General features: G+C 38.4%; 1 protein-coding gene across 1 annotated transcript in view; it reads right to left on the bottom strand.

Moving 5' to 3' along the window:
• ADAMTSL3 (ADAMTS-like 3) overlaps positions 1-26,975 on the bottom strand; it is a 184,739-nt gene that overhangs the window by 35,459 nt on the left and 122,305 nt on the right. Inside the window, exons 9-15 of the mRNA XM_010571932.1 lie at positions 25,978-26,089; positions 22,545-22,683; positions 20,896-20,946; positions 16,540-16,744; positions 15,527-15,674; positions 14,067-14,151; positions 7,077-7,363 (exon numbers count right to left, since the gene is read on the bottom strand). Of these exons, the coding sequence (XP_010570234.1) occupies positions 7,077-7,363; positions 14,067-14,151; positions 15,527-15,674; positions 16,540-16,744; positions 20,896-20,946; positions 22,545-22,683; positions 25,978-26,089 (1,027 nt within the window). The remainder of the gene's footprint in view (positions 1-7,076; positions 7,364-14,066; positions 14,152-15,526; positions 15,675-16,539; positions 16,745-20,895; positions 20,947-22,544; positions 22,684-25,977; positions 26,090-26,975) is intronic.

The following is a 26,975-nucleotide window of genomic DNA, read 5'->3' as shown; positions in this document are numbered from 1 at the left end:
TCTATAAAGCTTACTCTTGAATAATACTCAGTAAAAAAGTTCTAAACACTGAATTAGATAGCAGGCTTAGAAGTAACATCTCAAGTCAAAAGGAACACAGAGGTAGTTTATATATTTAATGCTCGAAAGGTATTTGTGAACTAAACCTAGCACTTTACTTCTCTAATATTTAAAAGGCTTGATTTGACACTCTACCTCTCTGAAAACCAACAGAAAATAGACTTCTCTGGCTGTCCACCATCAGATGCTTCATCTGCCTGGTTCTGTGATGGTCCCAAGCCAACTACTGCTTTCATTGCCAAAATCAGGGTAAAAGTGATAACTTCTCACTTACTTTGACTTTAAGGAGCTAAAGATCTGCAAAAAATGTAATAAAACTGCAGAAAACTTGCAAAACTATAGTCAGGACAATGGCTGACTAAACATAGAACCTTTCTCATAGGGGCTAAGAGATGCAACAGTTTTGCTGAAGGCAGCAAATCTGGTGCAGCCTAGAGCTTTCCTCAACTCATGACCATTCTTGGCACCTTCTGATCTGCAGCTCTTGCTACCTGGATCTTATTACTGAAGCATGAAAGATTACTAATACTCAAATTTCTATGAGTCAAAATGAAACGTAATATGTTTGCTTTAGAACAAGTCAGCTTAGCGAATGCACATTTTGTGAACTACTTTTATTTTAAACCTACGTAATTATCCAATTCTATATATCGTATTTTTTAGTATGAAAGCCTTGCTCAATTTCAAAGCTTACTTGTATGCACATGAAAGACAAGATGATTTCTGATGTACTTGGGGGATCCTGTGTGTCTGGGATGTTCTATATAAGCAATGCTAATGATCATAAACCTGTAGAACAAAAAGTCACTGAAATAATAAAATACCTATTTTGTTGCTTCCAGGTAAAAATGGCTTTTGAAGAGTCACAGTTTAAAGATTTTTAAACCATTTCCTTCCTACCTTTCACCTATCTCCAGTGCTTTTGTAAGGATACAAACTTGCTTTCAGCAGCAGGTTATATTTCTTTTCCTACAACCAACTTCTACGGTTTCAAAGGGAATTAAATTTTTAACTAGAAATCTTCACTAAGCACTTCATGGTATCACCTATGACATTACCTCCAAACATAACCACTATTGTTACACAAAGGCTACTATAACTATTCCTGCTTCTGTGACAACTGTGCATGAGGACTGGTTTCTTGGCACTGTTGATCATCAGCCATTCTGATTTCAGTGGGCTCGATGAAATATCCTACACCAAAAGTTTTGTCTCCATGCCAATGGGCCATATTTCTGTCTTTTACAACACATTAATGAGCACTGTCATTCTTCTCCAAAAACAACGCTGTTTGTTCTATCCATAAACAATTCTGATGCAGTCCCGCGTATCAGCCACCCCAGGCCACAATCCCTCTTTGTGACACTTGAACCAGTCCAACTATTTCAGACACTTCAGCAGTAGACCGGCAGTGATTTTCACAATAATGTAGATTCCAATTTCTCTCAGGCTCTCTGGTATACCCCTAAATCCCCGCTGGGACTCGTTTTCAGTTCAGAAAGACCTTGTTATATAAATTTTTTTAATACATCAACAGAGTGATGAATTTGTATAGAACAGAAGACCTGACCTTAGATATGATTGACAACCTATTCAGTCTCTTATATCAAAGTATTGATAATTACATTAACATAGAACACATGCATTGAGTAAAATCTATTTTACTAGCAGGACTGAGAAGAAATCTTTAACAGCTAGTACCATTACTATAAGGCAGACATTGAAATGCCCCAAGAAAGACAAACCATTAAATAAATGTGGTTTCTAGAACTCTACTATTTTATTCCAGACTGACAACCATGTGTTTGTTTAAGAGGAGCAGCTTCCCTGTCCCTTTACATAGGAAATGCACATCTGACTGTCTACAGGAGAGAAATAAAGATTTAAAAAATGTGTTCTGGCAGAAACAGAATGACATTACCAGACAAGCATATCAAGCATCCATTTAATCTCTATTTCAGGTCAAAACCTACCCTATGCTACCAACCTTCAGTTTCACTGACCTCACTGTGTTCCTATGGGAAAGCCACACTCAGAGGTGATGCTGCTCTGGAACAGGTTGCAAGAAGTAATATCTTCTTAATTTCTCACACGAAGGAGGGGAATGAAATGAGATTCCTTTCAGACCATCTAAATCGGCAATAATCCCATGGGAACTTTTTATCTCCGTGTTACAAAAACTAAATTGGCCAGCCAAATGAACAAAAAGCATGTCATACCAGGTGATGGGTTTTGCCTGCAAGTTGCCACCTGGAGTTCATTAAGCCAATTCTGCCTTGCAGCATGACCTACCTAGCTTTAATTGTGTTACCAGAAGAAAATCCCGATATGCAGTGTATCTTTCATTTGACTTAACTACAGTGCGCAAACTGCAGTAGTGATTCCTCCCCACAGGAGCCTTATTGAAAGAAAAATGGCACCCTGTTTTGATGCCATAAATACAAAACAGATATTAAAGAGCTGTTAAAAACATACCGCACACTCCCTTCCTGTTCCTTGGGTCTCAGCTGGAGGACTCTATTCAGTAAATAACTACACTTAATTGATGCAGCGTTTGTTTGAACTTAACTGTCAATATGACTTGACAATTAATCAGATTTCTCACCCCAAACTGTAATTTTCCATTAGTTGGGAACTTCAGTCACTGATACATTTCTTGTTCAATGTCGATTGGAAGATGGAAAAATCTATTATTCAAACAAACGAAGTTTTATATGTATGACTTTCTTGGCTTATAATATAAACATAGTAGATAATTTAACTAAAACATTATGTATGCAGCAGGGAGCATTAAGTATTTTTACAGTAATCTGATGCACTATTGTAGTAATTATCCTACTATTCAGTGAAATAGAATATTTTCTATTTTAACCCAGCATCCAAACCACATACATTTACATTCTTTTACAAGCTTTTCTGTGCAGTGAAATACACAGTGCATGAAGCTGTGTTAAAAGATCAGAATGCTTGAAGAAAGCCCAGATTTTTTGTTTCTGCCTTTTTTAGAGTACAAAGAAAATGGGGGTGGAAAGTTGCTGTGCAAATGGTAAGAGGGTGGATCTATTCTCTATAACTGGAAGAGGAAGGACAGTCATTTATTTCTATCAGATAGTGTCAGTTTGGTGACTGCTTAAAAATATGTACTATCAGCTGAAAATAACTCAGGAGAAATGCCAAGTCCTACATATGCTTGAGCCTCTCTGCAAATCTATCGAAACTGGCAATGTTATTTATAGTCCTTCTGTAAAGGAGTAAACAGTGTCTGCAGTTAATGAAACTAGTGATAGGAGTAACCAGTTATCAAATTGCCTACAACACTCTTGCAAGTGCTCTCAACTTTATATGTGACTCTCAGAATGGTCATTGTTTTTCCTAAGAGCCCTTAAATTTGGCTAGAATCCATTGATTTTCTAAGCATCTCAGGTTTCTTACAAATAAAATAGTAAACTTTTAGCCATTATGATCCAGACAAAAGCCTGAAAACACAACCTGATTGCACCCTAAAGCTTCCAAAGCCACAGACTGTAGAGGAAACAACAGGAAGTGCATATGTATTTATTGTTTAATCTCATTATTTTTAAGCTGATGTAATGACTTTAGGGGGCTTGAATCATAATTTTTGAAGCATATGGAATATAAATAATAATAATTACATTGAACTACCAAAACTGTCTCTTGCAATTAAAGGCATTTTCAAACAGGGACCCAGGAAATGTTCAGTTATTTTTTTTAAATGGAAAACATAATTTTAAAATATTGTAGAGTAGTTAAATGATTGACAACACTAAAGAAATACTACAAATTACAAGAAAAACATTTCTTCTCCTCAGGCCTACTCTTTATTCTGATTATGACTTTTACTTCTCACTGACAATACTATGAAAATTAAACTTCTGCTTATATTGGGGGCTTTTGCATCAGGGCCAAAGTTCTTCAGATTTGAGAAAAAAAAAAAAAAAAAAGAAAAAAACATTCTGGGAAACTGAGGGCAAATCCTGAGATCCCCAAGCACACGGCTGGCTTATTTTCAGTTTGGGATTTCTTCAGGCACTGAAGACAAAATAGATCTTAGCTTTCAGGATGGCTACAGAGTTTCCTATGGATGTTTAAGGTGACATCTGCCTCATGACAAACTGGCCTGGACAACTTTTATTTGCACTCACGGAAAGATTGATGAAAGAAGTATTAATTATGCTAGCAGGCATAACACAACGTAGCAGTCCACAAAAGCAGCAAGTTGTACAGCACTCAATACGCTGTGTGACAAGCCACGCAGATCTGGTGCAGAAAGCACACAACACGACCAAAGACTCATGTTACTAATGCTCTAGAACCTGCTGAATATGACAAACTGGAAAGTAAAGATGATGTTTGATAATGCCTTGCAGATCACTCTATCTCTGTAATTCTAATGCTTCAAAAAGCAATGTTTCCATCTGTATTTTTACGTCTGCTTTGGAGAGGGACCAGAGGAGAGTTTGAATTAAAAGTCTAGTCTGTATGAGGATTTTAAAAAAAAAAAAAAAAGGTGCAAGTGACAAGCACTGAAACAGAGATTCCGTCCTTGCTCAAACAGTGGCTATAAAGCTTGCAGCCTACATAGACCCTGCAGACTTTTCCCTCATTCAGAGTCAAGCACTAAGAAATGGGGGTGGGGAGTTCCAAGGATACTGAAAATCCACAGGAATTTATTTTAATAGCCACTGCTAGATACATACATACTAGAGAAAAAGTACCTAATATAATTTACATTACACTGGGATATTCCAAACTCAGAGAATATTTATTTCTTGTAACTGAAGAGTTCATCTAATTGAAATGAGATTTGAACATAAAACTTAGCAGAAATGGATCAACTCCTTTGAACTACACAATGGAAAAATAGTAGACAGTGAGATCATTAGTTAGTACATTGCAGTAAGTTGGAAACAGAAGAGATGTCTGGTTCCCTTAAAACTATTTATCGGCAGGTAATTTTTGGTCTGTTTGAAAGCCTTTGCCAAGGCAGCAAGACGACCAGAACTGATAGAAGGAAAAAATCACTGCTACCTAACTAGCATAACAGCACGGGGACTTCTGAGCTGTTCATTGATAAAATATCCTGACAACTTCCCACATTTCCCAAGAGCATCACATAAGAAAAATGTCTAGACATAGTACCAGTGATACCACAGAAGCCTCAAGAACACAAACTGTTTTCTTTTAAACTTCTTCAGATGGATCATTTCTACTGTGTGTCAGACAAATGGTTAGATTACTATGAACATTATGAACTACTATGAACTAGAACAATTCCGGGTTAGGCAACCTCACAAATTCATGAAAGGGCCAGAAGTCAACAACAGAATTCACATTCAGCTCCCTCAGGAACAAAATTAAGCTGAGCACGGGATTCTGCTCATCAGTCATTTTGAAGTTCCTTCGTGCCGGCAAATGGAAATACTGTCTTCACTACAGGCTCCTTAAATTACCGTCAGCTTGCACTTCGAGTGCAAGTTTTTATGTGAATGTTTTGGCATGGACAAACTCACATGTGAAGATGCAGGCAATGCAAACGTGCACATGTGCAAGAGCAGGCAAAGACTAGAGATTATTTCAGCCTAGATGTCTGCTGATGTCCTCAAAATTAAACAACTTCGGAGTTTTAGAACACCTCTGACAAAGATGTTGACTAAAAAGCAGTAGTAAAGTGTATTTAAGATGGCAATGAAATGATTGTACATTACAAAAATCAGCTAAGATATGAAAAAGAGAACTACAAATTTAGTAGCAATGAAAGCCTTGTTTCTGCTTTAGAGTATGATTTCCTTACTTTTGAAAACAATTCCCTCATTAAAATGAAGAAACAGAGACACTCAGTCACAATAGCTGTCACTACCATCACACTTTTATCCATATGTACTTGGACTATAGCCTCTTCTATACCTTGCCAGTCATAATGCCCGCTGAAGGTAGTGGAGGGAATGGGATGCATCAGCTTTTGTGATGACATGTGCTGCTATTGCTATGGGTCAACCCCATCAGTAAACAGCAGTAGTAAATGATAAAAGGAGGCACTTATCAGTCACTTACCATCCTGCTGATAGCATTCTGAGGCATCCCTCCCAGCTTCTGTCTTCGAGGTTTGAACTGGTGAACAGTACAAAGGAGGCTGCTTTCCGTGAGCTCTAGACTGGCTCTCTGCTTCCAATTGTTTCTGCTCTCCCCTTTTCTACATTTTTTATTTCTTCTATGGGTACAACTGTCTTCACTTCCCACTGATGTCATCAGTCCTGTCATATATAGGTGTGTTCACAATTCCACTGCCTCCACTTAACACTTCATAACTCACTTGTGTTCAGTCCCAAAGTACAGTATGTAGTAGCAACACCAGCAACCTTGTCTAGTAACATGTACTTAAGACGACAGGGAGATTCGATTACATCCAAAAAGGAATGTGCCTAACTACTTGCAGACAGATGTATGGCACAGAGTTCCTATAGAGTGATATACTGTACCAAGACCTAAACAAACTCCCGTTTGATCTTCATGCCGGTCAGACTGAAAGCAAGTCTCCCTAATTACAACTTTGTATCCCTACTGTACTGCAGAAAATGGCAGCATTTTGGAAGATAAGGAATAATTAACATGGGCATTTTAAGTCTGAAACTATACACTTTCAGTTCTTAGGAAAAGATAGGTCATCTAAACATGCCCATCACCAATGCATTAAACATGTTGGTGCCACCTGGCAGCCGAGACTCCTGCAGCAACAAGACTAAAGCAAGTTGCTGTATCAACAACTTCTTGCACCTTAACCAAATAAAGTCGGTGTTTGAACACAGGATATAAAGGAAACAAAGTAGTTTGAAATACTCTATGGATAACCTAGAAATAAGTTAAAACTTGAAGCTGCATGTTTCCCTACAGATCAACATAGTTAATTTAGGGTAACACTAACAGAAGACCCAACAATGTCAAACAATGCCAAATTCTTACAACTCAAGATTAATGAATGAATAAATAAATAAAGGTACCTCCAAGACAAGTGGCTGAACAAGGAGTAAAACCAATGTATTCCCAGTCATAAATCACACTGCCATCTTCAGCATGTGAAAATTCTGGTGTATAGGGGACAGGATCACTGTCACAGGATGCCTGGTGACAGACTCGTTCTGTTGGTGGCTTCACATCTTCACATTCCTCCTCAGGCAGTTCAACCTCAGTCTGAGTAAACACGAGAAGAATTCGGCATTTCACATCTCGCACCTGTATGCCATTGCCACACGTGGCACTGCACGGAGACCAGGGTTCAGGAATAAACCTGCAAATAATCACAGCGCAGTAAAAACACTGTCATTTTATTCCATATAATTGTGTCTGTGTGCACAGTTAAAACATAGCTAAAACACATAAATGTATGTTTATACACAAAGCAGACGATACACAATATTATTTGATGCTTAAATAGAGTGCATAATCAAGCGTCTTAAGTCTTCCACTTGCCCCCTATCTCAGACCATTTCTCAAAATTCACAAAAAAAAAAAAAAAAATGGAGGAAAAAATGAGAAAGAATCATGAGGAATAGGGAAAGTTGTATCCTTTTTGGGGGAAAAAGGACATCACCTAAATCTTTTCTCAAAATCCTTCGGTGGAAAAAAAGGAGACTCTGCATGAAGACATATCTATAGAATATAAAATAGCTCCCCAGGTACGCAAACTTAGGCATATGCCAAAAGTATATTTGCAGTTTGTTTAAATCTGAGAAAGGCCATCGCCTTATGTCACACTAATAATCAGCAACCAGGCAGAAGAAAAGCACTTTTCATATCTAGCTAATCTCCAAAGCACACCACCGCAGGCTGTTGTTCAGATTTAATCTTGAAAGAAGGCTCTCATCTTCAGTAAAGAGGTCTAACCAGCTCATTCTATAATCTATCATTTTTTGTTAGAAAGCATTTATGCTCCTGATGAACTATAGTAAAATCTTATTTTACAGATCATGAATTTACTGAATGAAAGGAGGTTTCAGTCTATAATATTCTGTGACTTCGAGGGTCCCATTAATATCTGATAGCAATGGCACTAGACTCAAGGGGCTGAATTTCATTAATGAAGTCATCCTGAGTGGCTCTACAGTACAATTTTTGAGAAGTCAAATATAGAATTTCATAGGGCATTCTTTCAAAGGGTTGCAGTTGCTCTTTTTTAAATGTCCAAATGCAGCTGATGATCAAAACACAAATGGGAGATACATTTGACCAATACTAAAAACAAATTTGGAAGGAAAAATCCAAATTAGGATTCAAAGATTTTCTCCTTATCTTTGATTAAGAATTATCTTTCTCTTTACTGCAGGAAAGCTGCCCTTACAATTATAAGAACAGTTGTGCAAGACAAAAATCAGTATTTATGCTCTGCATACACAGTAAGCATAGAAAAATGTCAACACAGCGTGGTTGATTCTGTGGACAGTTTATCATCTTGAGCCAATAACTTCTTGCCAGTATATACAGAGGAAGAATCAAATAGAAGAAAGGAGAACAGATGAGTGGGTAACTCATAAGGGTACTCTAACCCAGCCCTTGGGGTAGTCACCCAAGCTGTGCTTGGGATAGACCTCAAGACAGACTGTCTGCTGTGGAAAAGACTACTCCCATTGCCAATAAAGGCTACAAGGTAACTGGTTATTCTTTAAGGACATATTGGTGAAATACCTTTACAACTCTACTATGAAGATAAATAAAGATGTCAAAGCCCGCCACTTCAAATCCTTGAACAGAGCCTCAAAACTTTAGTTAGAGCTCACTGGTCCTTGACAGACTTCAGTAAATGGTGCGGTATCCCCAGCTCATCCTGAAACCAGGGAAAACTGCAAGTCCTCATCACATCACAAGTCTGACTACCTTTGAAGTAGACAACCAGACTGATTTTTATTGGAAGAGTATTATCAAAATGGTAGATAGCTGTGTCCTACAGTGATAACATCTGTGTAAATGCCCTACTGGTGCAACCTAACAACCCACCGAGTCCAATGGCACAGCTGGTAGAGGTCAATGTCCAGATGCTTTTGATAACAAATTCTAACTGAACATCTGTGGGAAAATCTGCAAGGGAAGGCTTTCTCTTATGACAGCAGATAAAAATCAGCTTAACCCTGAAACATCAGATCTTACAGTCTTTTCAAAGACAGCCATGCAAACTACTGAGGGTGGCCATGGATAAAAATCACCCTCATCCAACAAAATGCTTAAGCATGTGCCTACTTTAAGCACATTAGTAGTCCTTTGAAGTCAATATGACTATAATGTGTTCAGAGTTAAACTTGTGCTTAAGTGCTTTATTGGACCAAGGCCATTGTGCATAGGCTTAACTAAATTATGACTTTCCTCTCCTTTCTGTGTAAAAAACCCCATATAAGTCCATTTGTAGTTATGTACCTAATTTAAAAATGAAAGTGATGGACATTTATAGTTTAAAAGAGTTGGTTGGTGTTCTGACCACACCTAACAGTTTGCAGTCTGAAAGCAAATAACTTTTTTGGTAAAAGTATGAAAGCAACATACCAGAAATTAGTGTTAGTTTTGTACACTGTTAGTTGAATACAATCAAAAAATAACGTACGATGCATTCTTTTGAAATCCTGTATAAATGAAAGGAAATTCTGAACCACAGCAGTCCTTTCACTCAGCAACCAATTGATTTATAAAGAAACTCAGAAAATTCTAAGCATTTTTTCTTTGACTTATAGCAAGCCTATATTATAATTGAGGTTTTCCTGTTGAATATTAGTGTCTGGTATTTTTTAGTGAAGTGCAAAATTAAAAAAAAAGCCACCCGAAATACTTTTTATTCTACCTTGGCATTTGCTAAACTAGTCACATGACTATTTAGGTATTAAAATCCTAAATTATAGAACTTTTCTAAGGATGACCATATTGAAGTCCACTGTAAGTACCTTCAGCAGAAGCCAATGGAGACTGCTAATACAAAATTAGAGCAAGGAACTGACTGGACAGTGAGGAAGCTCTAGAGTTTGGCACTGTATCTGAATTTTGAGTTCAGGCAAATGATTTTTTAATTTTTATTTAACATAAGCACAACCAAAGCCTGTGACAGATCATTAAAGCAAACTCCATCAACCTCAGAAGTGATATATTTTTTACACAGTGGCATTCACAGCACACATGTGGCAATGCTTTGGACACATCACTTCCCTGAAGCAAATTCACTCTGCCTTTGATGGGCATACACTCAAAGTGAACTCAAGTCAGGATTAAGAAGCACCTAAGCACTTGTATTATGATGCCTTGCAGATCATCAGGAATTTATAATGGAACAGATAAGATGGTGGTAACTCTGAAAATTTTCTGAGATCTTTAACTAAGTTTGTAGATGAGACTCCTCTTCTGATTAAAAAAAGAAAAGAATGGAAAAATGCAAAGCCGAGCAGGCACAATTTTCACAATCAGCCTTTTTGTACAGTCATTCTTCCCAGTGCAATGTGGAAATCAAATGCTCCTATAATCATCTGCACAGGTATAAATGATGTACATACTACAGATGCAGTGGTGACTATGTCCATGCTGCAGTGCTATTAATCTAACACCAACGGACATGTCCATTCACCCGGCACACTCCGAAAAAGCCAGTGCAGGATGACCTGGAAAATGACATGGTGTCTCTTAATATTTTTTTTCAGCTTCCTCATGCCTGCAGTTCTTGCTTTCAGTTAAGACAGGAAATGCCTAAATCCTGAAAAAAAGGCTGCTCTTGTGATATTTCCCGTCCAACCCTACTGCGCCAAGGGGCCTGGATAAAAGTTTGCAGAAGCATCTAAAATGTTGGCTGGTTACTGGGGCAGAACTTCCACGGTGCTGGCTGGCACCCTCCCCCTCCCCTGAAGCACCACCCTTGCCTGCTCTAAGCAGAGCTGCACCGCCAGGTTTTATCAACTTGGAGTGTAAGGTGTTGGAAAAAATCACCAGCCCTTTTCAGAGAAGCAGCTGTGAAAAACGTGTAATTCTCTATCACCAAAGGCACGATGGGGACATTTCTGTGAAAATGACTCAAACGCAACGAGCAGCAACCTTTATGAGAGACACCGCATTTCACATTCAGCGACTGCAACTCCACAAACCTAGTGATTACTTTTTAGGTCAGGTTGCCGAAAAAATAGATCAGCTTTTGAAAGCATTTAATTTTGTTCTAAGCCATGACAGGGAAAGGCAGCTGACGTGTCTATTTCTTTAACTTACGATTAATAAAAAGGATGCAAAAACCTTGCTGGAGCTTCTCTGTGAATCCCACTGTAACTAAGAAGGCTCAAGGGAAGAACGTTTAAAATAATGATTGGTATCAACTGTCATCACATTCCACAACTAAAAACTAAAAAGGTCAGACTTACATTTTTGTTGGCCTCACTTTAAGGGCAGTCATTTTTTATTTTGCTAATAATAAAAAAAAGCAGCTTTTGAACATTCCCCCTCTATGTAAATTCAGGACACCAGCCATGGTAGACCACAGCAGCAGAAGTATTTATCTTCCACAAGCTACTTTTGGCATATCCACCATTTGTGGGTTCTAAAACACAGCTGCATTTATTCTCTTATTCATTATCAACTAAAATATCACACGAAAGCATAAAAAGACAGTTGTAATAAAAGGATGGACTGGAAGTTGAGACTTAATATTGCAGTTTAAGTTTGGATGACAAGAGACTAACTAAAATTAAAAGTGATGGCATTTTACCAAGGAAATCATAAGCCTCATGCTAGACAGAGATGGGCTATGAGCTATCACTGTGCCACGTGTAAATTAAAGAAAACAAAGTAAACCAGATCCCAACCAGAGGGAAATCTTGTTATAATTTACTCTGGGAGAAGCAACAACCTATTGTTACAGTTTCTTTTTAAATCCTAAACCCTGACCCAGAAATCTCACTCCAGCTGGAAAAGACAGGAGCAGTCCGGGCATGAGATTTGAAGCACCTAGTGAGAAATTGCTCTGTTTGCAAACCACTGTCCACATGACCAACAGGCAATCTGCACAAAGGGATGAAGTCAGGGATCAGTTATTTCTCATTTCTCCTTACCTGCCAGCTTCCTTAGAAGAATAAAGTAAGAGCAGGTGGCGGCAGAAGACGGGTAAAAGGAAACTGAAGGGGAATCTGACTGCAGCGTTAGAGCTGGGTCCCAGGAGAGCCCAAAGTACCCAGCCTAGGAAAGCACAGCACCTCAGCAAGACCTCAGTAAAGAGAAGGATGGCAGAGAAGAGTCATCAGCAAGAAGTGGCTGGAGAAACCTTTCAGTCTTAGGTGAAGATGCTTCTGGAAGATGTGAAGGAAAGATTCTCCCAACAGGATGAAGATCATGAATGAAAGATGAAGAAAATCTAGGTCTTCAGAGTAAGTGAAGAAGAAAAAAAGATCCAGGAAACTGCAAAACTGCACAGCTGTGACACGACATGCACTGAGAACTCAAACACATGGCTGCATTCACACTGTGAGGCTGCAGTGGAATACATCAGTCATGTCTATGAAGGCATGAATAACTGCTTTCTTTGTGAGGACAAGGTATAAGGGAACCCATTACAAAGTTTCCGGCTCAGCTCTATTATATTTTAAATATACTCTGAACCAGCTTGCTGTGTCCCTGCCAGTCCTCCCTGCTTGTTCTGTCAGACTGCTGCTGAAGGATCCTAAAAACCTAGAGACTGCATTAGCTCACGGTTGCCACAGCATGAGTTTGTAATGCTTGAGATCATTTTCTTTATAGCTTCATGCTGAATCCTCTTCAGAGGTGGCCTCATATACCTTCATTCTGATATGCTGACATTCAACAGGCACATTTGATTGCATCACCCCCTTCGACAATCACACTTTAGTTTTATATCTGTGCTACTACCATGCCTGAATTCAGGGCCACCAATTTGGACAGTGAAATAACTGCTCACAGTAGGTTGACACTTGACTTCAGACGCTAGAGTAGGGAAAAGTTTAAAGCACAGTCACCATAACTATGCAAACACCTGTTTGGCAAGAGGTTTCTTCTGTGAGTCAGTGCAGGTGTAAAGATTTTATTACTCATGATCACACCTGTTAGTGCATGTGTGCCAAAAATCAGGAATAGCTAGATGGAGGAAGAGAAATAAGTTATAGGGCACACACCACTCTCAGAGCAATATAAATCCAAAGCAACTTCAGTAAGCTCATCTGAATTATTTTAAACTAACACTACTACAAATGAGTACAGAATTTGGCAAAGCACAACAAAATACTGTTCAAAACCTCTCATGAAAACCTTATAGAAAGTTACATACTATATATTGAATATATTAGATACATATAACCCCTGTGTATGTTTCGTGCCTATAAGTAAGCAGTTGTGTGGATGCCCTAACATACAAGGGACAAGAACAAGTGTAGCTGGATTTAAGTTATGCTTTCTTCCCCAGGACTTAAATGTTGCAAGGCTTACCCCCATCAGCTTTTAAGGGGACTCACAAAATCCAGATGTTATTTCACACATACACACGTGTAAAATATCACAACTTATCCCCATAGATTCAGCTAAGCTCAGAGATCAGTAGGTTTTTCTCACTTTCTTTACGCATTGGTCTCACCCTCCAAGGAAATCCTGGCAACCCTACAAAGTACCTCTTAATTTTTAATACAACCACTACATTCTTGAGGTAACAGCAATGACTGGGATAAAACTGAGTTTATTTAATTTCCATCTGCTGAAATGCTTCCACATGCATTAATTAGGGCTTAATTAGGCTAAATTAAGATCCCTTTGCATTGCTTGGATGATATAGGGATATTATAATAGCGTAGCTCTGTGTCATCCAGAACAGGAGCTCCAGAAGCAAAACTATTTAGACATAAAATTAGGAACAGCTCACAACACAACTCATCTCCCAAGGAGGGCCAACTGTCAAAGCAAACTGCATAGCAAGAGTCATTCCAGATGATATGCAAAATATACCAGAAAAGTTTCTTCACTGTAAAAGACAATGTACGTACGTTGGCTCTTCTGAGACTGTTCTGGTCTCTTCCATTTCATGTGCCTGTTTAAACCATGGCAATTTTGCTTCCACAGGATTTTTTTCTGGAAGAGAAAAAACCCAAACATTAAGTAATTCCTCCAAAACCAAAGCAATAGATAGATGTTAGCATTATTCACCTTAGCACTTCACACTTTACATTGCCTATTGATCTAATGCTTTTGAATAAAGATATACTGGTAAATAAAACATAATTTCCTAGAAAATTTCTTCATCATGTTTGAGCTCCATTCTGACACCCCTTTTTACTGAGAGGGTACCAGTAATCCAATTTCCATTCCTGTTTAATCTTTTACTTCTTTCCCACATCTTCCCCAAATGCAGGCAATTTGTATTAGATTGTAGCTTATACTTCAGTGTAATGGATTATCGTTATAACTTAAGTTTATAGCTGAAAAAGAAGCCAGAGCATAGCAAATGCACATTGCTCTCCAGATAGACTGGCTTCATTAGAAAATTTTCACAGAAAATGTTTTTTTGCTGAGCTATCCAGCTCTCCCAAAATTGGAAATTAATTTAAAAAACAACACTAGCTTCTTTTATCTGTCTATACATCTTACACTTCTGTGTTGCTTTTTCCTAGGAGTACTGTAAGCCAATTGAAGATCTGCGCCTCCAAACTTAAGTAAAACCCCAGAAGAAGGTTCTTAAAATTTCAGTGCTAGTTTCTACTTCATGGTTTAACCCTGAATAGTTTTCTGCTTGAAGAATTCTCTAGAGTCTGAAAACATCCTGAAGAGAAACATAGGGTTGTCTACACATGGGTTTCACTTTGTCTATGTAAATCTTTATGGTGAGTTGTGAAGGTCTGGGCCCACAGGGACAGAAGTAAGCAAGGGACAAGATATACTGGTTTTTCCCCTCATCTTTGTTTTTTCTTTTGACTTCCCACGCACTGTTTTATTGTTTTATGCCTTACCAGCTCTTTTAGAGAATACTTGCGAATTTACATCATTGCTATAGACCTTCTAAAAATGCAGAAATGGAGAAGAGAGAAAGGAAACCCGTTTGATTATAACTTAATCAACTGATGAGGCCCACTGAGAATGTTGACACATTTAATGAGATGCAAACAAACAAGATAGATGATACATATGGAGTATCATTCCCATTTCCAGTATTACTGAACAACTCCTCCTCCCCATGTTGAACTCATTAATTCTGGTTTTCCCAGTTTGACCAGGCTGTATAGATTTAGTTAGCATGTTCACCTCATGACAGTCTGGCCACATTATCAGCAAAAAATATCAGCAGGGCACTTTTCCTAGCACCAATAATTAAAATGCTTGTTTCTGCCAAGACTGAAATAAGTCCTAGTAAACCCCAGCTTCTGGCATTTCTGAAAAAGGTTACCAGGGGCTTTTAATTCTCTTAACAAAAATGTAAAACAATAACAGACCCAGACAAAATTCCAGTTACCTTTTGGCTTGTAACACGGTATTGGCACGATGCACTCTTCTTTTATATGTAGTTTAAGTTGTGGATTACAGCCACCGACATGTTGCCCACGGTGGTCAATACACAGCACTACTCGGTAACGCAAGCCTCGGCCACAGGTCACTGTGCACTGCAGGAGACAATGCAACCATCTCACGCTGTTTCTTTTTTATTATATTTACAAATACTGTTAAAAAGCAAGTTAGAAGTACTGATGATGTGTTCGCTAAAGTTTTTCTGCAATCAATCAGGTATCAGAGACGTATGAATTTGTCCCTGCATTGCTAGGTGAATAAAGAAAAGGTTGATGCTGGAAAAAATGTCTAAGTATTGGGAACGCAAGTGACTTCTCGGGGTTCTGTGAAGCTTATCTGATTGGCAACAGTCTGGAACAGAGGTGGCTATATACTGAGAATATGCTCTCTCACAGTGGTCATTTTCAGTTAAAGCTGGGTCAGACGTGCTGCAAGAACAGTTTCTTCACTGTATGTCAGTGATGTCATTTGGAAGAACTATGGAATTATAGAAGTGTTGAGCTATCTGACTGTATCAGATAACTACAGCCAAGATAAGTTGGCTTTATGTTCTTGTTACTATAATGGAAGGTAAGAATGCTGGAAAATCACCCTTGCAGACATGTCAGCCCCTAGACAGGCTTGCCTTTAGCTATTATATGCAGTGAAATATTACATTTATCAAGAACTGAGAGATGACCTGATTGCAAAGGGGCCTGGCCTCTGGCTCTAATTCCTCCTCTGTGTAAAGCAGGAATTCCACAGGCATAAATAATTCTATATGCAATTTTCTCCACACAGACATTTTAATATTTTGATCATCAGGCCAAATTACTTAGCGCAAACTTCTCCTAGTACTATGAACTATGCTTGCAGGGCTTATTTTTCTAATACGCCTGTGCTCACAAATACACGGTAGCACAAGACTAGAGGCTTTCTTTAGAAAACAAGAATAAAGGTCCAAATTACTTTTCAACTTACTTGAGACCATTCCATTGCCACCCATTTAGGACAATCAAACAGATTGCAGGTTTGAATCACTTTGGGCTTAGGGGCATACATGCATTTCCATTCTTCCACTTGCAGTATCTCTCCATGAATGGTCTCCTCTACACACACAAAACTTCTCCTCTGAATGCCACCTCCACAGGAAACTGAACATGCAGTCCAAGGGTTATGTTCCCACCTGGAAAAAGAACTCACATATATTAAAAAGAAGTCTATTTTTTATTCCACTAACCCCTATTAAAAATGCAAAATACCGAATCCAGCCTTAGTGTCATTAAAACCCACTGACAGTTTAGTTGCTGGATTCTTATCACACACTGAATATAAATACATTGAATGACAGAGCTACCTTGCATTATTCCAGGCTTAAATTCATGTGCAAAATGAGAAGAAAAATAGAACTATAAATTTAAGTACATTTCCCAAAATAACTGAAAATCTTATTCTCATACATGAGTTAACCTAAATATACTGAGTTTGATTACTGGAATGATTTTACTTAGAAATAGTTTAAATCATCTAAATAGAATATTTTTCACAGTTAATTTACATGGTCACATATACTCTTATTACCATTGTCAGAGACTGAGAAGCATATGTACTTGAGATTATATGAAGTCCAAAGACAAAGACAGATCTGGCTGTGCTGACTGAGGGTGTTATTACCCACAGTTGCTCATCACTGCCCACATCATGCACACTACCCTTAAAAATGTGTTCATGTAAGAATTTTTATGGGAACTCTAATACTTGCTTTGGGTAAACCCAGCCATTTCATTTCAAACTGTCTTCATCCATAAGGACTGTGAACAAATTAAATCATGACAGATACCATTTGGCTGGTCATCACTGCAGTTCTGCAAGAGTTTTCCACCCTCATTAAAATGCTGTTGAATGACTTTGTATTCACACTTTCCAACTTGCTTCAAGCAAAAGGCAGCTGCTCATCCATTTCAGCTGCTTTGGCTAGGCTAGCTGATTCCTCCTGAAGCCGGGCGATGCACAGATTAAGGAAAACTCACACGGCCCTGTCAACCAGCAGAGTTGTGGGGTAGTAACCTCTAACAGAGGGATGATAAACAACCTGCTGGGAGGGAAGGTCTTCAAAATGGACATCTATCCATGATCTTAGACCTAACCACAATAAAGATGGAAATTGCTACACCATCTGAAGTGAGAATTACATGGGGGTTCTTAGGTTATGAACCGTTTAATTTATCTCTTGGTCTTAGCATGAATGTATACTTAAGTAACCACTTCTCAACAAAAGATAACTTCAATAATATCCTGCTCCTGTCATGTTTAGAGATAACAAGCTTCTATCATAGCATTTGTCTATCGGTTCCAGTGACCCCCATGCAATATTTACTCACCTGTCACCTCCTATCTCTTGCTTTCTTTCCACCCCCCACCCAAATCAAAGCTAAGCCCTGGGAAATGATTGAGTCCTGCAGCACATCTTACAGTTTGTCAATGTCTTGCTAGTTTAAAACTTATTCCTATTACAACTGCAGGGGCTCAGAAAGGATCATGAAAAAATTATGTCCATTATGAGCAATGGACTCAGAAAGTACTACAATATCTCACCAAAATCAATTCATGGAGAGTAACTTAGTTAACATAAAGGAAGTCATAACCTCAGACTAGATGAAGCAAAGGCCTATACATCAAAGGTAAATTTAAGTAATTACTACCCACTTTCTATGATGCAGCAGGTGAATCAAGGACAATTCCTAATTTAAGCAATTCATTAAACTGCCTACAAAAACATATTAATCAAGCTTAAGCTCAACAGAAGAACGAGCATGAAACATACAACAAGCCATGGAACATTAACCGTAGAGGATATACTCAAAAGCATTCAGAATAAAGCTGTATGCCCAGATACTGATATCATATCACAAGTACAAATTACATTTGAAGACTAATAGTTACAGTTTTCTTTGACTTAAATGAATAGCCAGCATTAACTCATTTTCTTTAAAAAAAAGTCAGGAACTAAAGAGCAATTAACTGTTCAATGAATTAGCAGCTCATGGAATTATATATATAAGGCTCACTGTGCTATATGTAATACTAGCCTCACAAGTGTTTATAGCATGAAGTTTTATAGTTGTTTTTCTTTATCTCATCAGTTTCGAACACACTCCAGATCCCATACTCCCACAAGCATTTTCAAGATGGAGTGAGGTCCATGGCTACTGGGGAAAAGGGGGGTCTTGGGCAAGCAGTCAAGGAGATACTTTCCAGAACCCACAGCTGTCAAGCGATCCTCAACAGTCCAACAAGTCTGAAATAAATGGAGGCATTCCAAAAGCTTTAAAAGAAAATTTTCATCCTGGGAAATTTTTCTATTTATTTCAAAAGAATTCTCCATCTGTAAAAATATTTCAGTGGGGCATTTACAACTCTAGCCACAGGAGAACTCTTTCAAGATCTTGCGGTACACACCATGACTTTCCCACAACTTCCTCGTGTGAATGGGAAAGTAGTGGTAAATGCCACAGGACTGCAAAGCAGTCCTCCACACGGCCCTCGTGTTATGTAGGAGGTGTGATGTACAACTGCTGGTCAAGGTGAAGGAGTCTGTACAGCTTTGCTCAAGCATATCTACAGTACTTTGGTTTTCTGCCTGCTTTGCAAGAACAGTCTTGGGTTAGCATGTAAGAAACAGGTAAGAAAAGAAAAAGCAAAAAGAAATGGTGGAAGAAGCCCCAGCAGAACTGGCACAGACTGATGCATTGCAGTTACTTGACAAGCAACAGCACAGAGAAAACATCCTGCTACACTGAAGCAAGACTTGGATCCACGCTGGACCAGATTCACCTCTTGATGCAGGTATACAAACTGGCTGGTTCAGCTGCTGTTTTCTTTCAGAAATTCCAGCAAGAAAAGGTGCTTTTACATGTTCATTGTGTTTCTTTATGTGCCCTCCCAGTGGAACACAGCCTGTTTCCTCTCTCTCCTTCCTGCTGGCACCAAGTCTGAGCCCTGCTTGGCCATCTGCTACCTTACAGTTCTTACTCCTGAGCATCACCCAGGCAGACCATGATACCTTCTGACAGGACACACCGAGGTGCTGAAATGAGGCGGGCCTTCATCTGTAGTTCTTCGTGTTTGAAATAAGAGAACCTGCCCACAGCTTTATCGCAGCCATAATCTATCTCACCACAGCGTCATGCAAACGTGCTGAGCATAGTAAAGCACAGAAAGGGGGATTAAATTTCTCTTCCAACTGGTCTCCAAGCCGTGAGCAGTTCAGAAGATGAAATACTCATGTAAATAAATTGTGCTGTGTTCCAGAGGAGATCCAAAGTACAAAGACATTGGCAGAAGAAATGGGAGAGACACAGAATATAATTATGGAACATTACAGGATAAAGCCGTAGAGGAAAAAAAAAAACTCAATCTATGTATGAAAGCCAAAGTGCATCACAGGACAGCAGATCCACAACAAGCGTAAATTGCTGCAACATTTATATCAGCTGTAATCAGTAGCTCCACTGAGCCGTGCAAGTCTATGATTTCATTCTTATTACTTCATATCTTTACTTCTTTAGAAAAATACACATTATTCATTTCATGACATAATAAAGCAGAGGTTCAACTCAGATAAATATGCATCTGACTCCATCAACTATAATTCTTTACATTAACAGTAAATCTGGCTCAATGCTTTTTAGTCCTAACATTCTTTACAAAACATTTAAGCCTTCCAGAGAAGTTTTAAATTCTTGTGATTGATTCAGGTTAAAAAAAAAAAAGGCAACAAACTGTGCTCTGATGACTTAATTTTAGGCAATAAATATTCAGACAACTCAGTATCTTTAAAGTGACATGTCAGCCTTGATGTCAATAAATAGAGTATAGGTCTAAAAAAGAGAAGAATGAGACCTCTCAAGGGAAAGAGAATTTCTAGAATCCTGTAACATAGGGAGACCTGTTCTATAAAATAATATATTCGTTGCATACATCTTCAGAATAAAAACCTTTCAAGACAAGAATTCATACGTGCATTTTGAAGGAGATGGTCTTCTCAGCACTGCAGCAGGAGAAGGCTTAGGGGGACAATTCTTTATTCTAAATCCTTCCACATTGATATTTTCAAGAATATATTCAAGTATATCAAGAACATCTTACTGTTAAGCTAATCATCCAGAGCACACTGAAATAAATCACAAGCTTCAAAATGTGTACAGGACTGTTATAAACTTGCTCTCCTGTACAGCCAAAAATCAGAAGATGTTCCATGATCTTAGTACTCAAATAGTATATTTGCAGTGAAAATTATGCTAATGCTGACACATATGCTATCCTGATTATACATACCGAGGAAGTGGCTGGAAGTGATCATAGGGCATGATTTCTTTAAATCCGTCACTGTCAACAAAATAAATATTGCATCACTATTTCCCATACCCGAGACTGTATGTCAAGTACATACTTTTACATGATCATGCTTAAAGTAAGCAATTCCCAACATGAAATGGGGGAATCTTACATTTATTACACATTACCCTTGTGGCAAACAATGACTCGTATAATCTTACCTCTTCTGCACAGATAGAGATCTATTCAGCATACAGTTTCTCCACTTCATACCATCAAAAAATATTGAATGAGCAAGCCTTCGGCAGAGAATCTTATTATCAGTGATCCTTTAGGTCTGTGTTACTTTATTAACAAGAAAATAGTTACATACTCTTAACAAAGACCGCTGAGGAATATGAGTGGCAGTGAAATGAATGCATCACAGGATTAATCCTAGATAGGTCCTGAATGGTGCTTAGGATCCTTCTAGAGCTGTTTATTTGAACTGTGCAGCACAGAGCAGGCATAAAGTTACTTACTTCCAGAACTAAGAAATATAGCATTATATCCAGTAGTACTTTCTTTTTTCTGTCTGTATAAGCTAAATTTGCAAGGAAAAAGATAATCACACCCTTTCTTTCCCTAATTTTCCCATTCCAGCTTCGCAACATTTGGCACCCATTCCCATGAAGCATTACTGAGGTCTTACCACTCCATATAGTGATCAACTCTCCAGGAAAAAAACTTGAAAGTCTGCACATCTATAACTGTTAGAGGTCACTATCAACAATTATGTTCAACAGGAATGAAAGGAAATGGACAGTTTAGCTATAGGAAATGAAATCCATTGAGAGTGTTTCCTTTTCTTCTTGCATATAACTCTAGCTCGGCCAGCTGGCATATTAATGTGAGGTTCTGGGACTTGATACTGTGATGTTATTTTAAGATTCTTTAGCACAGCCAGGAAACCTCACCAGACAATCCAAAAGTTAGTTTGAAATACTGTAGTGCAATTCAATACAATTTATGTATACTATAGCTTTCATAATTTGGCAGTAATATTCTGTGGTATTTGTACCACAAGTATATTTACTTTGAATGTTTTTTGGTGGTTTTGTTTTTGGGTTTTTTTTTAATTCTTAGTGTGAAAAACCAAACCCCTCAAACTTTAATAATTGTCAGCTCCACAGTACAAATGAAGAATGAAACTTTTACGGTAGGCAGATGCATAAACCAAGTTAAACCATGTGCAGAACTTGTATGCTGACTGAGAGCTGGAGCTACTGGCTGCCTAATGAGAAAACCTGAATGGCAACATCGATAAATCCAAAAGCAGGCAAACAATCTGTCCTCCTCACACAACCTCACAAAATCCTTGTACTAGTGCTGTACCACTCAGCAAAAGACATAAAAGTAGAATTAGCCCTTGAACAGACAAATTGATATTTACAATACCTCTGTATAAAGCAAAGTCTCCTATTTTGCAACACTGAAGAAGTGCCACAAATCTATTAGCCATGGTGCCAGACATCAGCCTTTAACATGTGCAATAATCAATCAAGACTAAGTAGCCTTAAAGATTAAAAGAACTGAAATTAAGTAAATACAATTGCTTGTTCCTTAGTAACTGACTATACCACACACTTAAATTTACTTGTCATACAAACCTAGAAGGGCAGGGATCCATGTTGCATTCTTTTAGCTTGGGCTTTGGTTTCTTATTTTCTGGATAGTAATGACAGTAGTGGTCAGGAACAACACGCTTCAGACGAATATCCACGCATTCAGCTGAATTAAGCTGATAACCTAATGCAGAAGCAAAGTTAAATTTTGGTAATGGAGATAAATTAAAGCAGCCTTATTCTGCGCCCCTCCCCCCCAACAATGCACTGCCCATCGAATTAATTTCCTGTTACTCTTCTTCGGTTTGCTTTTAAATAAGTAAACACTACACAGGAATATGCAAGACCAGATCTTCAGTTAAGGGCAATTCAGCATAACATTTATGTTAACCTATCTTAACACTAGATAAGACTCTGGCACATTATTCTAATAATATTCTAAGTATAAGAGTAAAAGCATACATATTTTTATGTGATGCAGGAATACATGTACTGGAGCAGCTCAGCTGTCACCGAGGCAACCCTACAAAGTCATACGGTTCTACTACACGTTCCACAATTTATAACTGCCCTCCCCCAAGGAGGAGTTACCATGTATGTTACAGAGCTATATTACACAGCCTTGCATGCTAAAAAAAATAAATACTTAAAACAGAACACCAGAGGAATTGAAGATGAGATCCAACAACATCGCTAAGTTAAACTGTAGAAAACCAAGAAATAGTTTCAAGAACATTCCTAGTTGAAGAGCCAACTAAAGAACACTTGAAGTAATTACTTGGCAAAAAAAAATTAAAAAATAAAAAAATCTGTGTGGAGACTGGTTACAAGAAGGCATCTGAGATTTATAAACCACTAGGTTGCTTTTTTGGCTAAGAAAAAAAGACTCATTCAAAAGAGCTGACTTGGACTTAGACTGAGGAGAGGAGGAGGATGTTCTGGTATGTGCAAAGAAAAAAATTTTGAAACCACAAGAATTAAAATCCAAACAGAGTCAATAAACTATCAGCACAAGTCCCAGCGTCTACTGAAAATGCTAAGTATCATATATCAATGGCTTCACTTGTGTGTCTCTTGGCTGATTCAAAGGGTCATCATGCATGAGAGTGATAACCATAAAGAACTAACAGTTCCAGTGCTCAAAGCATGTATGTTCCAGTTCTTGTAAGTACTGAAAGGACCCAGACGATATGCCACTTGCAAACAAGATAAACACAATTTTTAAACGTCCTTGCTCATTCAAGCTTGACTCTGCTTTCTGAGATGCCCGTCACACTCCCCCTTCCCCTATATGGAGGTTACAGAAGTAAATGTAGAAGCAGCATCCAAGCGAGGAACGGTGGTGCCTGGGTTCCAAGTCTCTGTTGTGAGGAACAACTTCTTTTACTGCCAGTAAGAGGCGCCAAACAGACAATCTGGATACTAAATCCACTTTAAGGTAACAGGTTACAGCCAGGCAGCTGCAATACAACTTCCTTGCATGCCTCAGCAATATGCCATTCTTAAGACTACTACTTTCATGGGTAAGCAATAGCTTAGTTTCTGTGCTTCTTCAGTCACTGGCCTCTCTCAGGACTGCCATCAAGAGTGTCAAGCTCTGTTGATAAAGGTACCAGTTTCATATTACAGACATGCAGCTACAGAGTAGGGCATTGAAAACCCTGGCTAATTTCAAAGAGATTAACATGTAGCTATAATTTTCAATCCACAACACCAGTGTGAAGAAGGCTGGATTTGAGCCAATTACTTGGAAGGTAAATATGTCCTTTAAGTTATCTAGAGTTTACATGCAGTCCTCAAAAATAACTGTGATGCTTTACACTTCTTCCATTGTCAGATAGGTTAGGGAAAAATTCATAAACACAGTGTGATAGAATCATCAGAGGATATGTATTGCCACTCACAGTTCCAGCAAGAATCACACTTCATGAGGCCAAGCATCTTATAAGTTACAGTAGTTTCCTGTGGGACTACATATTATACACATATAATGTCTGCATTTCAGATTAAAGTGAGATGCAAGTGCCAAAATGGATGGTCCATCAAAAGTTCCCCAGATTCTGCTTGTGCTTTAAACATCTTTCACTCTTTTTACTCATGTCCCAAGTAACTATTTAAACCACATATGTACTCTCCAAGAAAACCACTACACCACTATCACTAGTATCCCAGTCTGTTTTTCAGGTGACCTGGGTAATGCTAGCTGAACTGAAATAGCTATCTATAATGTCAAACACTCCTCCTACAATGAGGTTACGCTTTTTGCAGAACCAGACATGACAAGCAGTGGGCTGGGCTGGATGAGCAGTAGCAGAGCCGAGCTGCACTTCATCTAACCATTGTACAAGCTGTAGTGTTTAAACCAGGCAGTGACCCTACAGCACACTACCTGCTGCCCTAACTACCATCAGGACTGTCTAAGATCAGACAGCCAAAGGTATTGATAGTAGCTGTTCTTTAAATTCTATTTACTTATCTGCTTTCTGCGTAACTAATTTCTAAACTAAGTGTTCTAAAACTCTCCCTAGAGAGTCTACACAGTCTACTACTGTGGCCAGAAACAGCTTCCTCCTCCATCTCTTGATTATCCTTATTTTAAAATCTCATTGTATTTTTTTGGTTACTTTCCCAAATTATCGTTTATGAATTGTCATTTTCCACGTTGAATGTCATATTGTTATTTATAAGGTATCTCGTTCTTACTCAAATGATCATTCCTTATGGAAGACTATGACTTCCAGTAATACAAGGTATAAAAAAACCTCTATGCTCAAACTAACTTAACCAACCAACTTAACTGCTACTCTGTCATTTCTTTTTCTGAGGAACCACCAGTGTGCAAACAAACACAAACATTTAATCAATAAAAATGCAAAATGAAGGTTGAAAATCAGTCACTGTTAATCTCCAGCCGTATTGTGGTTTAACCCCAGCTGACAAGTAAGCACCATGCAGCCACTCACTCACTCCCCACTCCCTCAGTGGGAAAAAAAAAAAAGTAGAACTCATGTGTTGAGATAAAGACAATTTAATAGGACAGAAAAAGAAGGGAAACTACTAGCAGAATGTACAAAACAAGTGATGCACAATACAATTGCTCACCACCCGCTGACCACTGCCCAAACAATCCCTGAGCCACGGTGCCCCCCGGCCAACTCCCCCCAGTTTATACACTGGGCATGATGTAATATGGTATAGCATAGCCCTTTAGCTTGTTTGGGTCAGCTGTCCCGGCTGTGTCCCCTCCCAACTCCTTGTGCACCCCCAGCCTCCGCTGGCAGGGCAGTACGAGAAGCTGAGAAGTCCCTGACTTATAAACGCCACTTAGCAACAACTAAAACATCAACGTGTTATCAACATTATTCTCATCCTAAGTCCAAAACACAGCACTGTATCAGCTAGTAAGAAGAAAATTAACTTTATTCCAGCTGAAACCAGGACAAGCTGTAAACACTCCTGAAGAATTGCCATTACTTACCTCCTCCACACGTCACTGTGCAGGGGAAGAACTCTGTTTGCCTCCACTGATGACTGATGGGTTGATAGAAAAAGAACTGAACCACACTCTCTTTTGATCCAGAGTACCTGGTCTGAAGAAATTTCCATTACAACACATGTGTATACTGTACTCCACTGTTCATGTCATTTCAAAACATAATTCATATATAATAGCAGTGCAGAGAGTAATATGGTAACAGGCATAATACCTCTAGAAAGTCAACGGTAACGTTTAAATTTAAGTTTCCAATAGTCAAACACTTGTATGTTGCTTTATTTTTCAAATTATTCAAGGTACTAATGTCACTATGTGATTATCTATCCTTGATTGGCAAAGTTCCTAACTGTATTCTTCTGTCTTATCTCACTGTTAGCAAAATTTTTAAAATTTGCTGGAGAGGGAAGTCTATAATTGATCTAAGCACACTGGTTCATATTCAGGCAAGTCTAACTGCACATGTGATATTGAAGACGCAAAATTAAAAACTACAGAACTATTTCTACAACATGACAGATAAAACCAAGTGGTGTGATAATACTGAAACAGCCGTCATTTCCAATGGAAAACTGTATGACTATCTTCCTTTGGCAATCAAATATTGATATGTTTCTACATATAAATATCTGCATGTATGATGCAAGCCATTGGTACGTGGCCTGGGTAGAAGAGAAACTTAAAAGGATTAGAAATGGTCAGTAGCTGGATTAGCAATGCCTAAGGGAGATTTTAGGGCGCTGCTGGAAGCAATGCTCAGATTCAGTAGGTGGCAGTCTTCAGTTGGATTAACACCAATCCACTGCACCGGATCCCACTGTTAGTCCTTTAGTAACATTTAAAACAAAAGTCCTGGCCATTTTTACCATTAAAGAGCCTGTGGTACTTTCCACCACAGCAAAGACATTAACCTCATAACATTTTAATTTGTTTGGATACACTTAGTATAAATTATCTCTGGACTGTAATTAGGATTCCTTATT

Source organism: Haliaeetus leucocephalus, unplaced genomic scaffold, assembly GCF_000737465.1.
Source record: "Haliaeetus leucocephalus isolate CR32 unplaced genomic scaffold, Haliaeetus_leucocephalus-4.0 Scaffold339, whole genome shotgun sequence".
Lineage (NCBI taxonomy): Eukaryota > Metazoa > Chordata > Aves > Accipitriformes > Accipitridae > Haliaeetus > Haliaeetus leucocephalus.
Note: the sequence above shows the minus strand (reverse complement) of the source record. Positions and strands in the feature narration are given on the sequence as shown.